Source organism: Nipponia nippon, unplaced genomic scaffold, assembly GCF_047370975.1.
Source record: "Nipponia nippon isolate SJK-2023a ecotype South Korea unplaced genomic scaffold, ASM4737097v1 scaffold_8, whole genome shotgun sequence".
In the NCBI taxonomy this organism is placed as follows: domain Eukaryota; kingdom Metazoa; phylum Chordata; class Aves; order Pelecaniformes; family Threskiornithidae; genus Nipponia; species Nipponia nippon.
In genome coordinates, this window is record NW_028262402.1 from 45652535 (window position 1) to 45667009 (window position 14475).

General features: G+C 36.0%; 1 protein-coding gene across 4 annotated transcripts in view; it reads right to left on the bottom strand.

The window, feature by feature from the left end:
- Positions 1-304: 304 nt before the first annotated feature.
- The window catches only part of UHRF2 (ubiquitin like with PHD and ring finger domains 2), a 93341-nt gene continuing 79170 nt past the window's right edge, over positions 305-14475 (bottom strand). For 2 of the 4 annotated variants that reach the window (XM_087742747.1, XM_087742744.1), the window contains 7 exons: positions 9422-9528; positions 7208-7370; positions 6532-6669; positions 5588-5711; positions 5017-5180; positions 2973-3071; positions 305-1408 (listed from right to left, as the gene is read on the bottom strand). In XM_087742747.1, coding sequence (XP_087598873.1) covers positions 1262-1408; positions 2973-3071; positions 5017-5180; positions 5588-5711; positions 6532-6669; positions 7208-7370; positions 9422-9528 — 942 coding nt within the window. In that variant the 3' untranslated portion in view covers positions 305-1261. The remainder of the gene's footprint in view (positions 1409-2972; positions 3072-5016; positions 5181-5587; positions 5712-6531; positions 6670-7207; positions 7371-9421; positions 9529-14475) is intronic. The other 2 variants (XM_087742745.1, XM_087742746.1) reach the window with 2 other exon arrangements.

Genomic DNA, 14475 nt, shown 5'->3' on the forward strand with positions numbered 1-14475 from the left:
GGGACCTGGGTTGAGCACTAACAAGCTTCCTTCAAATGCTCAGTAGAGACCAGAGTAGCTACATGACAGCCGCTGCTATAGAGTATGTCTGAGCCCATGGATATCGGTGTCAGGTTGTTTTTTTTTTTTTTCTTAATTAACAATTTTTTTCCTTGAGAAATGAGTGAAGGACTATAAAGCCTCACGTCTGCAAAATAAGAAACCCACCTAAAGAAAGTATTTAGTAACCTGAAAAAAAATTTCTATAAAGATGTTATGGTTTAAATAAGTGGATGGTAGTAAAAACAAAATTAGCAACTTTTCTGAATCATAAAATATTTAATAAGGTATATTTTTGGGGGGGATATATTGTATATAAAATTTCAGATCACAATATGAAGCGATTTGAACCCTCTCCAAGCTAGCACTGCCTTCAATGCCATGTAGATGTATTGCCACTGATACAAGACCTACTAAAAGCATACAGTTTAACTAATACAGAAGTGGCTTTTTTATATGAAATATTTTTTACACAACTAGAGTGTCTTGAATACCCTCTTTAAGTGCAAAAAACACAGATCACTTTACACTAATGCAGCAACAATGCATTCATATTGTTCTCATTAGTCATTAGTAGTCAACTTGCATAAGATACAAGAAAAGCACAATGAAGCTCACAAAAATAGACTAAAAATCAGCCTGTTCTTGCAAAAAAATACAGCATAATGGAAGAAAAAGACAAAAAAGGATTATGCACACCACAGAATTTGCTGTTCTTTAATCCAGCTGGCTTAAGTGCTGTTTCTGGGTTTTTTTGCTGTTTTTTGTGGATTTTTGTTTTGGTTTGGGTTTTTTCTTGTAAATCAAACCACATGGACCAGGCACAACTAATATTCAGGAGGCAGTGTGTAGCTAAAACTTCACTAACTTTTTGTCATCCCCACAATTTATTTTCCTCTGTCCTGAGGTAGTTACAAAAAAACAAATCATAAATTAAGCATCAGCTAGGCCAGTAAGAGCTGAGGCTTTTCTTTTTTTTTTTTTTTTCCTTTAAAAACTATGTTAACTGGCCAAAACTACCCTTGATGTTAAAAGACAGCTGAGAATTAGAGTTCTCACTACACCAAAAAGATGGCTATGAGGGGAAGAGGGTTAGCTGCTTCAAAATGTGACAATATATTGAGTCCCATCAAGCTGGCTGGTCCACTGTTGAATTTCCCATGTTTATTCTCCTTTACTGTCTATAAAGTCACTGGGAGAAGTATGGAAGGATCCGAGCACATCATCGTCCTTTACTGTAACCAGGGAAGAACTGGTCCAGTAGTGTCTGCAGTATCTTGTTGGGAACCATGGTATAGCCCTTTCCCAGGTCATAGCGGCAGGCAGGGCAGGTGAAGACTTCAGCTCTGAAGGAGCGCTGTAAACAACTCTAGGAAATACAAAGACAGAGAAGTAAATTGTGAGAACTTTGTTTTAGACTGACAGCTTAGCCAGCAAAAACTAAGGAATCACTGTAAACCAAAGATGCAATCTGCTGTACTACCAGAAAAAAGAAAGTCATTACCAAGCCCTCTAGCGCCTACCTCTGCCTCTATGACTAAAATGTCCTAACAAGGGAACTCTGCTCTGGGCTGGGATGTGAAACATTGAGCTTGGGAGGAGTTAAAACAAATCACTACTGAGATTTCCCCTTCATTTCCACTAGTGCTTTCCTGTGAATCACAGCCACATCTGCAGCTTCCTTCTAGCTTCCTGGTTAGATTGCTACAGTTTTCCAGACCCTCATTTCAAGAGGAAGGTGAGTATACCAGGTATATTGTTTATGTAACAATCTCCATCTACCTCATCAAATGAGATTCAGTTAAGCCTTAAAGACATACATAGAATAGTATCACCTCTAACACATTAGCGTCAGTGCTGCCCTCCTTACTATGTTACCACAGGCTGCAGATAGCCCAAGCATGTGAACTGCATATCAGAAATTTATCAGGGCAGATCTGTGCCCCAACAGCCATAGCAGCTTACTATCAAACTATTCCTTACAACTTTAACTGGATGTTATTTTTTATTCGGAAATATTTACTGACATCTTCAAATTCTGTGCTTCCTGAGTTTGTTGCCATTCAGCTTTCTCTTCTCCAGGGTTTTCCAATTTCCATAATTCCAAGTATTAACCCCTTCCCAATACTTTTTATGTTTTTTTAAGGAGTTGTAATCATTCTATGTGTGCAGGCCACCCATAACAACACAGTGATTTTTACTGGAGAGATAGTTCTTGAACAGCGAACTCGCATTATCAGATATCGTACTAGGATGATAATAGTCTTGGGTCCTTTTAGGCTCTTAGGCAGAAATACTAGGTATGGCAGGCACAGTTCAAACATGCACAATTCAGTGTATGATTCTATATACACTCATGCTACAAAAATTAACTCTAATACAAACTGGACTCCAAACTTCTTACATTATATCCAGCTGATTAAGGTTTTAAGATACACGAGTTATAAATTGACTTCTGTGGCCCTCCTACCAAACATAAACAATGCCAAGAATAACAAGATAACATAACTTACTCCAAATAAGCCCAAATAATCTTCTTGTAGTTACCCTGCATCCTTTCAACAACTCTTAGTAAGAGTGGTACACAATTATAAAATCTGGGTTTATTCCTTAACTATGTAAAATTAAATTATTGTTACTCTACCAACATTTAGCTCCTGGACCAAACCAATTCCTAGTGTAATTTCAGTGACCACAAAGGAATGACAGCAATGCTAAACTTCACTCATTATGTCTTTCAGGAACTATACTAAATGTACTTCCACTCTTTGTTACATAAAATTAAGGCTACACAGCAATCACTGAATGCAAACTTGTTGCATGTTTTTGCATGTTAGGCAATAACTACTGTCTTTCTAAAACACATATGGCTTTGGTGACTTGTGTCTCAGAGCCAAGAAAGCAGCCCAGAGCAAGACTGAGTTTATTCTTACTTTACAGACGTTGTGGAGGCACTCTGTTGTCACTGGCTGGTAAACCAGCTCCTGGCAGCAGACACACATAAAGGATTGTTCCAGTTTCTTCAGAAAATTCTAGTGTAGGGCAAAGGAATAAAAAAGACAAATTCTATTACAGTTCTTCCAAATGCCACTTATTATATAAAGATGATGAACTTCCAGAAGTTCTTAAGTCCTCCATATCCATGAGTGCAGCTTTCTAAAAGCAACCAGGAAGCAGCTTAATTTCCCTGCTCTTCCATAGATCAGAGAACTAATGTTTTAAAGATTATGTACTTGTTTGTATGAGTATTGTTATAAACAAAATGAAGCAGACTGGAGGGCCCTTAATGCCTGATTCTTAGCATAGGTCAGAAAATTTAGTAATTGTGTTTAGTAACTGCTGCTAGAAATTTGCATGTCCCTGAAAGATCGCTGTTTCTCTGCCAAGGGAACTTCTCCCAAGCAAGCCGCTTCTGCACCTCCTCCTGTGCTTATGGATTATGGCTAGCTTAATGGCTTCTTCTCTCCTCAGGCCAAATTCTCTGCAGTGTGTAAATCAGCCTCTCTGATTTTTAAATCTTCTCAGGGCACCTCTGAGGAATCTCCAGATACATTTGTATCAGGTGTTTTACACACCCAAGCATGCTTATCTCTGGCACGTCAGTGATCTCCAAATATCTCAAGAATACAAGCTTAGGCACAGACAAAAAAAGCAGATCTACGGGTAATCAAAATACAGTTCTTTGTAATAATTTTTAGAATACCAGATTTATCTTAAACTACGTTTTATGTAGTTAAAAGGGGAGGTTGTTTCAAGCAGAAAGATTTACATTTTCACAGTAGCAACTCAAAGCTAGTGATTCCTATTGCCTTTAGTGGCAACCAAATGGAAATCTTACCAAAATTATGGGTAGGAATCTGTAGAAAAATGACTTCTCAGTAACTCAACTGCTTTTAAATTACTGTTTTCTCCTTTTTACAAACACATATCTCTTATTCCCTGTCATCATGCACAATTTTAAGAGCTGAAATTCCTTCTAGTCATTACAGACACTGGACGGAAAGACAGTTAACAGCAAATAACTTCACACTACCAGTTCCTAAATGAAGACAACTGCAGCAGCATTATAGCAAAAAGTAGTACTGTAAGTGGAAGAACAGGGAGTTACAGATGCTTTTTCTGTTACAGAAGCACCATAAATAGCCACTGGTAATTCTCAAATAAACTAATTATGTATGTCTATTTTTAGATATCAGTTTTCCAACCAATGGTTTGTTTTTCACTGAGTTGAGTTTTATCGTTATTTTAACTTCCTAGTGTCTTGATCTCTTCTGCAAAACAGCTAAAATAACTATGAACTTTACATTGGTAAGACTAATTATCACTGAAAGACATAATATTTCAGGAGATATTCCTTTTGTGGACTTTTTTTATACTAGTGTCTATAGTCTCTTCAATCTTGAGCTATTGCTATTTTCTTTACATTTAGGGGGAAGAAAGTATTTTCTCTTACTTACGATTCCCTCTCTACAGAGTGTGATAATCTAGATTTGGATGAAAATATTTTCATTTCATATCTAAATTTGAAGATGACAGTACTTCTATCTTCTTAAACAAAGCAACCAAGCTGTATTTTCTATGATGAAATTATTTTCTGTCTAAACAAAAAGTAGTGACTAGAACCATCTTTCTTCATGTCTGATTTTTCACATTAGCACAGCACAAAAATACATTTATAATTTTACAGAAAACACGCTCCCTTCAAAAGTGAAAATTAAAAAAGCCACTTCTAACTTCAAAATATTTTTTGAGCAAGAAAAGATCTCTATTATGCAGGTGTAAACTGAGCCATCAATAGCAAATTGTATAAGTGAGGATTATTTTCTTGAAATCAAAGTCTTGCAAATAAAAACAATGCTAGACACTGCATTCAGCAAAAGTTCAACAAGCAAATTAGGTTTTAAGAAAGACTCAAGATTTCTCCTAACAGCGTAAAGAAAAGGTAAACATTAAAAATTATGCATGCAGCAAACATACCGGTCCTTCCTTAAGAGAAGCAAGTACTTCATCCCACAGTTTCTGGTTCATACAGTCTTCTCTAATCAGCCATTGCTGCTCTTGGGTCAGCTGGAAAGCCTCTCCTTTCCCTCCATCTCCCATCCTCATGGCTTTGGGTGTATTCGTAGGTTCCTCTATGCCTGCTTAAGATTATGACCATCAGATGCAGTAAAAACAGAGTGTTAGTCTGAACTAATAAAAAGTGAAGACAAAACTGTTTCTACAAGGCCAAAACATGGATTACACTCATGAAATGCAGCAATCAAATCCATACGCCAGCTCATACTGTTCAGCATTGTTTTAGTCTGCAGAACACGGCTGCACAGAAGACCGTTCATTTTTCTACAGAGCTTAAGAGAAAAAAAGAACATAAGAGTAGTAAATGGGATAAGATCCCTACACTACTACTTAATTACAGAATATGTGCCTATCAATTTACATTACTATTCCAAATAACTTCACACTTCCACAAAGTTTTCATGCTACTGGCTTAATAAATGTAACATGACAGACTTTGCTGATGAATGATAAAAAGAGTAAAAAGAAATACCATCATCAATTGTCCTTTTCTGGTTTCCGTTACTCTGGCTGGTTGGCTCCTGTTTCACAGTTTGCTTTTTAACCTTATCCTTCTTCTCCTTACTAGCCATGGCTTCCAAATAACCTTCTGGGTACTAAAATAAAAAAGCATAGATTTAAAACAAAACGCACTGGCATACAGGAATTCCCAAACACCAGCAAGACTAATTTCTAAAAGACTTTAAAACCCTGTGACTGCATATTGAAATAACTACAAAATAATTTTTACAACCCTACATGATGGAGAAAACATTTTAATTAGTATCTATTAATAAGGAAGTGTAGCCAAGTCAAAGAATCTAATCCAGACTGGATTGTATTAAAAGGAATGCGATATCCATATCTGTGCCCTTACAACTATACAAATCAGTTAGGCAAAGTTGAAGATGATGGTATGCTGTAAGATATACCATTGCCTTGCTGAGAAAAGAAACAGTATGTTAATTCTTTCCATCTTTCATGGATTCTGTAATGTCCAAGTCCTCATGGGTCAGTTTATTTCTGTGCCTGAAACACACTATCTGTACCAACTCCTCAGTCACATGCAGAGAAAAATACATAAAAATGCACAGGTTTCTCAATTTCTCAGACAGACTCAGCTATAACAATAGTCACTTGCAGAAATTCTTTCCAGCCTAAGGATCACAAAACTGGATTCAAACTCTTAATTTTCCAATCCATATATTCAAAGCAATGCACTGCTATGGCAGAAAGCTTCATCCACCGTTCCTTCTGCTGTGTCACTATTACAGGATTCTTTCAGTCTGCAGATAATCTGTAGTGGTTTTTGGCATTAAATCCTGCCACAGTGAAGTACAAGAAAAAAACCAGGGCTTTAATTTAACTGATTTCTATTTCTGGAATTAATTTACTGGAACTGAGAATAAAAACAACTCTGCAAGTCCTGATTCGAACCTGTACACTCAGACCCAGTTTCTTTGACCGCTCTATTCCTTCTGAAGTCCAAGGTGCAGGCTCAACATCATCTCTCCTCAAAAGATAGCGCCAAACTAAAAATCCACATTTTCCAATTTCTGGCCAATATTTCACCACCTAAAGAAAAATATAGAAGTACTGCCATTATTTTATCACAAGCCAAAAACATGCATATAGTCATACTTTTAACTGTTCAAGAAGAAATGAGAAGACTAAGCTATACATTGCTATTATACAGCAGCTCTTCCCTCAGGTGTGAAATTTTTGTATTTTTGATAAATACAGTGCTCTTAAAAGGCACATACTTTTATTTCAGATGCTGAGAAGTCACTAAACACACAAAAAGTTATGATATAGTTGGAAGGAGTAAGGAAATAATTTGATTTCCAGGGATTAATATGACCCAGTAAGCACATACGAAGTAGCTTACATATTCAACTTTATATATCCTATTATGGATTATGTTCTGTTATCACTGCTCTGAATAATTTCATCTCAGTTCTTTGCAGAATAAGCTAAGGCTAAAAAGCTATCATGCAGAAAAAAGAATTATTTCTTGTAAGTAATAATGAAGAATTTGCAATGTAACACATATGAGACTTTTTAAAACAGCTGAAGAAAAATGTTACGTTGCACTCAGTAGAAATCAGAATACCTTGTAAATGCCATCGTATCTGTTGCCTTCCTCCGGGGCGTATTTGCTGATCCGCCGTCCTTTTGAACTGCGCACTACTCTGACTGGCTTGCCGGCTCTCCAGTTCTTAGACTCTGCTCCATTTTTGTCATCCAGTGGGGCATCACAGTTAAGGGCCAATGCCCTAGAAAGAGATTTAAAATCTTCATAAACTAGATTGCTTCACACACCAGATTTTTGAGAATTAATGTAATTATGTCATATCTATTTCCCGTGTCTAATTATGCTTTATCAAGAAGCATGGAACTTTTCAGTATATTCTTTAATAACTGCAGAACTGATAGAAGCAATGAGATCCATGCTACCATGTATGGTAAGAAAAAAAATGGGAACACAAAATATTTAGTTGTCAAGGTTCCAGATAAAAACTCAGCTGATACTGCAAAATAAAACAAACCGATCCTTTTAGATTTAGTATTCTTCATTTTTAAAAATAATCCCTTCCTAAATAGCATTGAGGGAATTAAAAGAATATTATAACAAAAGGCAAACTTTCCCTATCGCTATTCCCCATTAACTGCAGATTAGAAGGCATTTTAAGTGTGTACACAAAAGTAATCAATACGATGAAAAACACTATAGAGAAAAAAGCACATAGTAACTATCCAAAAAACTCTAAGTAACTGAAATCTCTCACATAATACATAAATTGCCTCAGAGTAGGAGTGAAATAATAGTAGCTAACTCAAGGACAAGCAAACCCCTTTGTCCACTAACTACATGAAGACCCTCTTCTATAAACCTGGAGCAAGACAGTATGAATACCTACTAGACCAAATTGCTGTAATGAACAGTATTTCTACTACCACAGCCTGATTTGACCAGGGATTGAAAACCCTTCAGAATCAGATTCAAACGAAACCATGGACCTCAGAACGGAAGAAATAAAATGGTTTATAAACAGCCATGGTACGAGTATAAAACCCACATTGTACAGAACAGTAAGAGACAGGCACACAATGCCAACTTTAAAAATGTTTCTTACATAAAAACAAAACCTAAAAGGAAAAATATCTGGACAAGCAAAACCAATACTGATTCAACTACATGGAACCATCATAATCTTCAGTACCAAAGTGCTTGAAAACTGGTATCACAATCAGTAACTGAGAGCAGCACCTTGTTATACTCTTTGCCCACCAACACCTGCAAAGTTACAAGGCAAGCTTTGCCAGTCGATTTCTCATTTGCTAAGAGCAGAGCAATGCTGAGACTAAGGAGTCCAGCTTTTAATTCTGTTTCCCCGAGCAAGTTTGCTCATTCACTAAATATGCTTGTAAACCTGTTGCTTAAACCTACTTCCGTCTTCCTTCCCTCCGTGCACTTGTTCACAGACGTGCCGTCTCTCCCTCCCTCCCTTTCTCAGCAGCCAAGTCAGGCTTTTCCTCTCTCCCCTCTAAGAACCACCAAAAAGCTTGAAAGAATCCCTCTTGGCTCTGCTTGACAGCAGCACATCATATCTAAAAGCAGACCTGGCAAAGAAAAGGTCTCAGTCAATCTCAGCACCCCACAGGTGTGAAGTGGTCAGCTGCATAAGAGAGATTATGCTCTTAGAAACAGAGAAAGATGGAGAACTCTTTGTTCAGGCAGGCTTTCAGAGGACGTAAAAACACTTTAAGCAGATGTCTTATGCATCTTTTGGACATATATTTTCTTTTTCAAGCACCTGTTTTTAATAAAGCAACACTCTAATTCCTTGCTTTTCATAGAAAACTATGACGGAAGAAAGGGCTAGAAAAATAGGAAAGATTTCTTTAACATGGGAAAATGAGCACGCTTTCTTCCTGCTTAAATTTCATAGTTGATTTAACCATTGAAGAAGAAACTTAAAAAGACACACCCAAAATAGAAAACTTCCACCCAAGAATTTTGACAAACTTGTCATTAAATTCAAACAGGGTCCTCCGAAGGAAATTGTTGCGCAATTTCAACCAGAGACATGACTACTAGCTGCAGCAGCAATATAGCAATGTATTTCAGTGAAGTGCAAGTGTTTCTTTAAATCAACAGAACATAATGCTTGATAAAATGCCTCTTAGCATCAAAAGGCACCGCTGTTTACAAAAGTAGCATGTACAAGAGTGAATGAATATACCAAATGTTAGTTTTAAATTAAAGCACTACAACCCAGCTCCTTGTTTTGGAATACTTTTAAATTTTATCTTCAAAACTTACCTATTCATGTGTGTTAATGTCTGATCAAATGAATGTTCTCCAATCCTTTTATTGCCAGAAAGATCTCTACCTCCACTCCCAGTGTAAGTGAATTCATCTCCTCGATCCTGTGCAAGAAGATTATCCTTCATTTTAACACTCCAAAGTAAAGCAACTCAATTTAAAAAAAAAGATACTTCACTTGTTCTATTTACTCAGACAGAGAAAAACTATACTCCAAGGCATGGCAAGATGTATTTTCAATTTCAGCATCACTGTCCTTCTACAGTAGTTGTGCCAGCACAAAGCTACTGGTCTAGATGTAACACATTCACCAGAAAATTCTTCTTAAAAAATTGCCTGCCTTAAAAAAATTGGACTTCCACATCTTTTAAAAAGCTGGTTTTGAAAAAAAAAAAATTCTGAGGAAGAGAACACATTCTAGCAAGTGATCACTTGCTCTAGAGCTTTCATTTCGTTTACAAGAATATCATGTTTGTAAAATACATAATAAATACCTTGGAGGGATCACTTCAGTTTGTGCAAGGGGCTAAGTGCTAATAAGTACAAGCAGCTCTGCCTTACATACAAGGCAGGCACTTTAATGCAATAATAATCCCAGCTCTTCTGAACTAGTAAGAGCTTAAACTCATTTAGATTCGCATTTTGCAAGCTGACATAATTGTGTAGTATATTTCCTACATGGAAGTTTCTTTAAATTGAAAGAAGGTTGATCAAATCTTTTACCATGAGCTGTAAAAACAGCCAAAATCTACAAACACATAATTAAAGCCAGTATTCCTATTTTATTTAGGAAATATGTCAGAGAAATTCATATTACTCCTGGCAAATTCAGGTATTTCTAGAAAGATACAAATATATTTAATACAATATCTCTTTGGAGATGCAAATTTTGGACAAAGCATGAAGCAGTAGAAGAAGATAACTACTTAATAGGAAAATATTATTTATATGAATTTTCATAGCAAAAATCTGAACATACTTGTACGCAGTAGTAAAATTCAGTCAATTTCTTACCACTATTAAAAGTCTGACATTATTAAGGATCCAGTGCAAGACTGTTACAGATATTTCATGACTGACAACAGCAGAAAAAGAGAAAGTTAGAAAGAGAAATGCTGGTTGAACAAGGCCATAGATTAATTATAAAAGTGATGTTTATTTTATTCTGTGTGGGGAAAACCTGACAGAAATTCAGCTTCAGTATTAAGAGTATTTCTCATTCAAAATTTATCTAGACATAATAACAAGCAAGTGCTATGAAGTTAAAAAAAATACGCAAAACCTAACAGAGACATGTATAAATTCTGGTATATTCTTTCTTAAAACAGTCTATTTATTCTGCTCAATGAATCTCTAAAAAATAACAGAAATAGAATGATGTTGTACAAGGACAATATATGAAACAACTTCAAAAGAATGAAAGAACAACAAGACAAGAACTATTTGCTAAGAAAGGACATAAGATAAATTGTATAAAATAAGGTATCACAGAATTGAGCTATGTTTATTTTTTCAGTCAAGGCAAACAAATGCACAGATCACACAAAGATGATTGTGATAATAATAATATGAATAGGGAAGGATCTGCTTGATGAATCAGGCCCATTCAAACAAACTGCATTTTAACACTGAATAAGAAGCTTGTGCCAAGTTCAGAAAACCAGAAAGATCTATCTTGGAAAGTCATGAATTCAGAATGATTTGGGTTTCATAACAAAGAAGAAACTGAACACATGCTTATTGCGTGGCAGAGTGGGGAAAACTGCTAAGGCAGTTTTTTGATGTACAAGCAGAAATAAACTGAAACTGGAAAGTGATTTTTCCCTCTTTTTAGAACATAATGTTGAGACAAATATTGAAATAACATATTATATATATATATTGAAATATATATAAGAATGTAAAAAAACAGGAAAACAAGGAACACTGCATATGTGAGCAAAATGGAGAAAATTATTTACAAGACAAGACAGGTTCTTGACAAACTGTTTTGTTTATTCACAACTAGGTAGAACAATCTTCATGAGAAGAAAGTACTGAATAGACTTTTTTTTGGCATAACAAACATGAATCAAGGACAAATTGCTACAGACTTAAGCCAAAAAAACTCAAGCAAGAAGGCATAAATGCAACAGTATTAATAATTAACTACTGGAACACACTTCTATGGAAAATGGGTTAAATGTAAAAGGCCTAAAAACATCAAACTTCCAATGTATTCAGAGAAAGACCGAGTGGTTCTCTGGGTGGTACTCTTTAACCACAGGCAACCAGAAGACATCGTGCTTGAAGAGATAGCATGGATATAAGCCTATGCATACGTGCTCACCTCTTAACAGATTCCACACTTGATAGGTTACATTTGCTTCTCTTTAATTATCCAAGTGTTCTGTGCACAAATAGGCAAAACTATATGGATTTGGGGGAAACTGGAAATCCAGGGGAAGGAAAATGGAGGAGAAATGGAACAATTATGGAGCATAATTGTTAAAGGTCAAATAACAAGAAGATGTCATCTTTTCACACCCCGCAGCATAAGGAAGGCTCATTTCTGCTCTACTTCCCAGAAGAACTACACTCACTTATTTCACATCAGATATACTAAAAAAAAAAAAAAAAAAAAAAGGATTGCAGGGAACAAAGACACACCGTTCGTAGAACTGCAGGAAAATGACAGAGATTTTGACACACAGGGTGCTGATCTAGACTGGATGAAGAGAAATGGGGAGGACATTTTAACCTCTGATATGAGAGCAACTCCTAAACAAGGTGAGGAAGAAAGCTCAGGAGAATACGTAAGTGCTTTCAGAGAGAGAAAATCTAAAATGGCAATAGTAAGTGATGCACAGACACAGAGTCCTTAGAGCAGAATAAATGTGGATGAGAATACAGCCCATGACAAGTAGAAAGTGAAATGGGGATACTGGTAGTCTAGAGACCTACAGAACCTACTTCCATTGTGGTTACAGTGTTTTACTTTGAAAGTAGAATATGCCAGGAATATTCACACAGCTTATTATTTGGGATCTTTCGATAAGTAATGACTCATTAAAACAATTTCTCAATAGCTTTTAGTTCTGAGTTTATCTATAGACAATGCAGGGTCTTCCTACTACCCATAACAATGTTCAACTGATAGCCTGTATGTGACAGGTCAAGGTGGAAATCTTTCTTTTCTCAAGCAGATCAGAAAGCAGACCTTAAGATAACTGATACTGCTGTAAATTCTGCATTCAACAGTTATAGAAAACATTTCACAAAAGGAATTATTGATGTCTACATTCTACTTTAAGAAACAAAGTAACTGTCAAAAAGGCTCTTAAAACACTCTTATCTTTTCCCTTCCCTTCTCTTCCTTCTTCCTACCATTTCCCCATTTTCTTACCTTCAAATATGTAATTCTGCCATTTCTCTCCTGCTTTCCACAGCTTAATTCAACTTCCTTGCACCAAAACTTTCTTTCAACAGCTAGTAAGACCTTTGTTATTGTCTTCTCTTAATGCCTTCTGCATGTTTCTTTTTCTTATGTTGTCTCCATAAAGGTATTTCTTAACTGTCCTGTTTGTAAAGTTTGATCACATTATAGAGCAAATGAGCTTCAGCCACAGTAGCATTGACCCAGTATCTCCTATTGAGGCATTTGAGTAGAAGATGAGGCCGAAGCGCTAGTACTACAAGCCAGTCAGCCTCAGACATACAACATAAGCAGATGGTCAGTTGTATTAAATCATACTCTACTATTTCAATGTTGTTACATTATCAGCCATAAATCTAACAAAGAGATAATGGAGAAAGAAAAAAGTAAGATTTTGAATTCCACCTAAGCGTTCGACCACGTTATTTCTATGGGTTGCTTTTATGCAGCAGCTGACAGGGGCATTAGCTACTTCAAGTTACTGGAATATCAGCTATCTCAAGATAGCTGTCAATTATTTTCTCCTTCCATTAATACCTCTGGTATTATGCTCAGATTTCAACGTCTGGTCCCAACATATACACAAAAATTGCATTTATCAGTTAGTAAAATAGACTATTATGAACACAAACAGATTTTCTAGCTGAGCTTCAACCTTCAGTGTGAACAAAAAAAAAGTCTTACTGGCTTTTTCGACAGAAGAAACACCAAAATTTTATCAGTTCATCAACCCCTCAGTTCATCAGTTTCACCTCAGTAAAATGTGATGAATAAAGCCTAGGTTTTGATTAATACGACAAAGCAAAATAAAAAAGCACTAAGCCTTTTTAAATGAAGTTATTAAATTCAAGACAAATACTAACTAACTATCAGACAATTACATTTGAAAGGATTTTCTTTCCCTAGTAGTAGGGATACCTGAAACTGAATCATGTCATCATTCATCTCCACTGAAGTCTCACAGGTCTGTACGCATATAAGTGCTGACAGAATTAGTCTATCATCTCCCCAGTTATCTGATTTATTTTTGATAATTTCATGGTTTAGCACTGCAGTAAAAGGTGCCAATTAAAAAGGAAGGGCTAAATTACATATTTTGTTTATAAATCAACAAAAAAACCCCTTGCATTAAGTGCAGAGCTTGAATATATAATAATCGGTGTTTCTGAGTCTTCCCTGCAACCGCCCTTGACAGAAAGAACCTGACAGTATCGTGGCGTATTCCACCACGATGAAAACATTTAACCATATTAGTGTTAGCCAGTCTGGATCTCTGAACAATAAGACAGACAGCTTCAAAGCAGGAAACAGCAGACGGTGGTTAACTGGTGATGGAAGTAGGTCAACATTTTGAAAAATAACTCCCAAATTAAAGTACTAGACAACTATTGTATGTGCATCACTTTCTGAGGTTTTTCTTATTCCTTTCAATGTTCAGTGCCAAAATAGTGGATTTCCAGACCTTTAAACTAAACTTTAATATGTAAACAATTCAGGCTACCCAATCTGGATACATTATCTTCTGCTCCGTTCAAAATCAGTTCCGACTTTAAATCAGGTTCACCGAAGATAGAACACACAGAAAGCCTTTTCAGGTCAAAGACCATTTTCTGTAGTGGGAGATTACTTAGGAGAT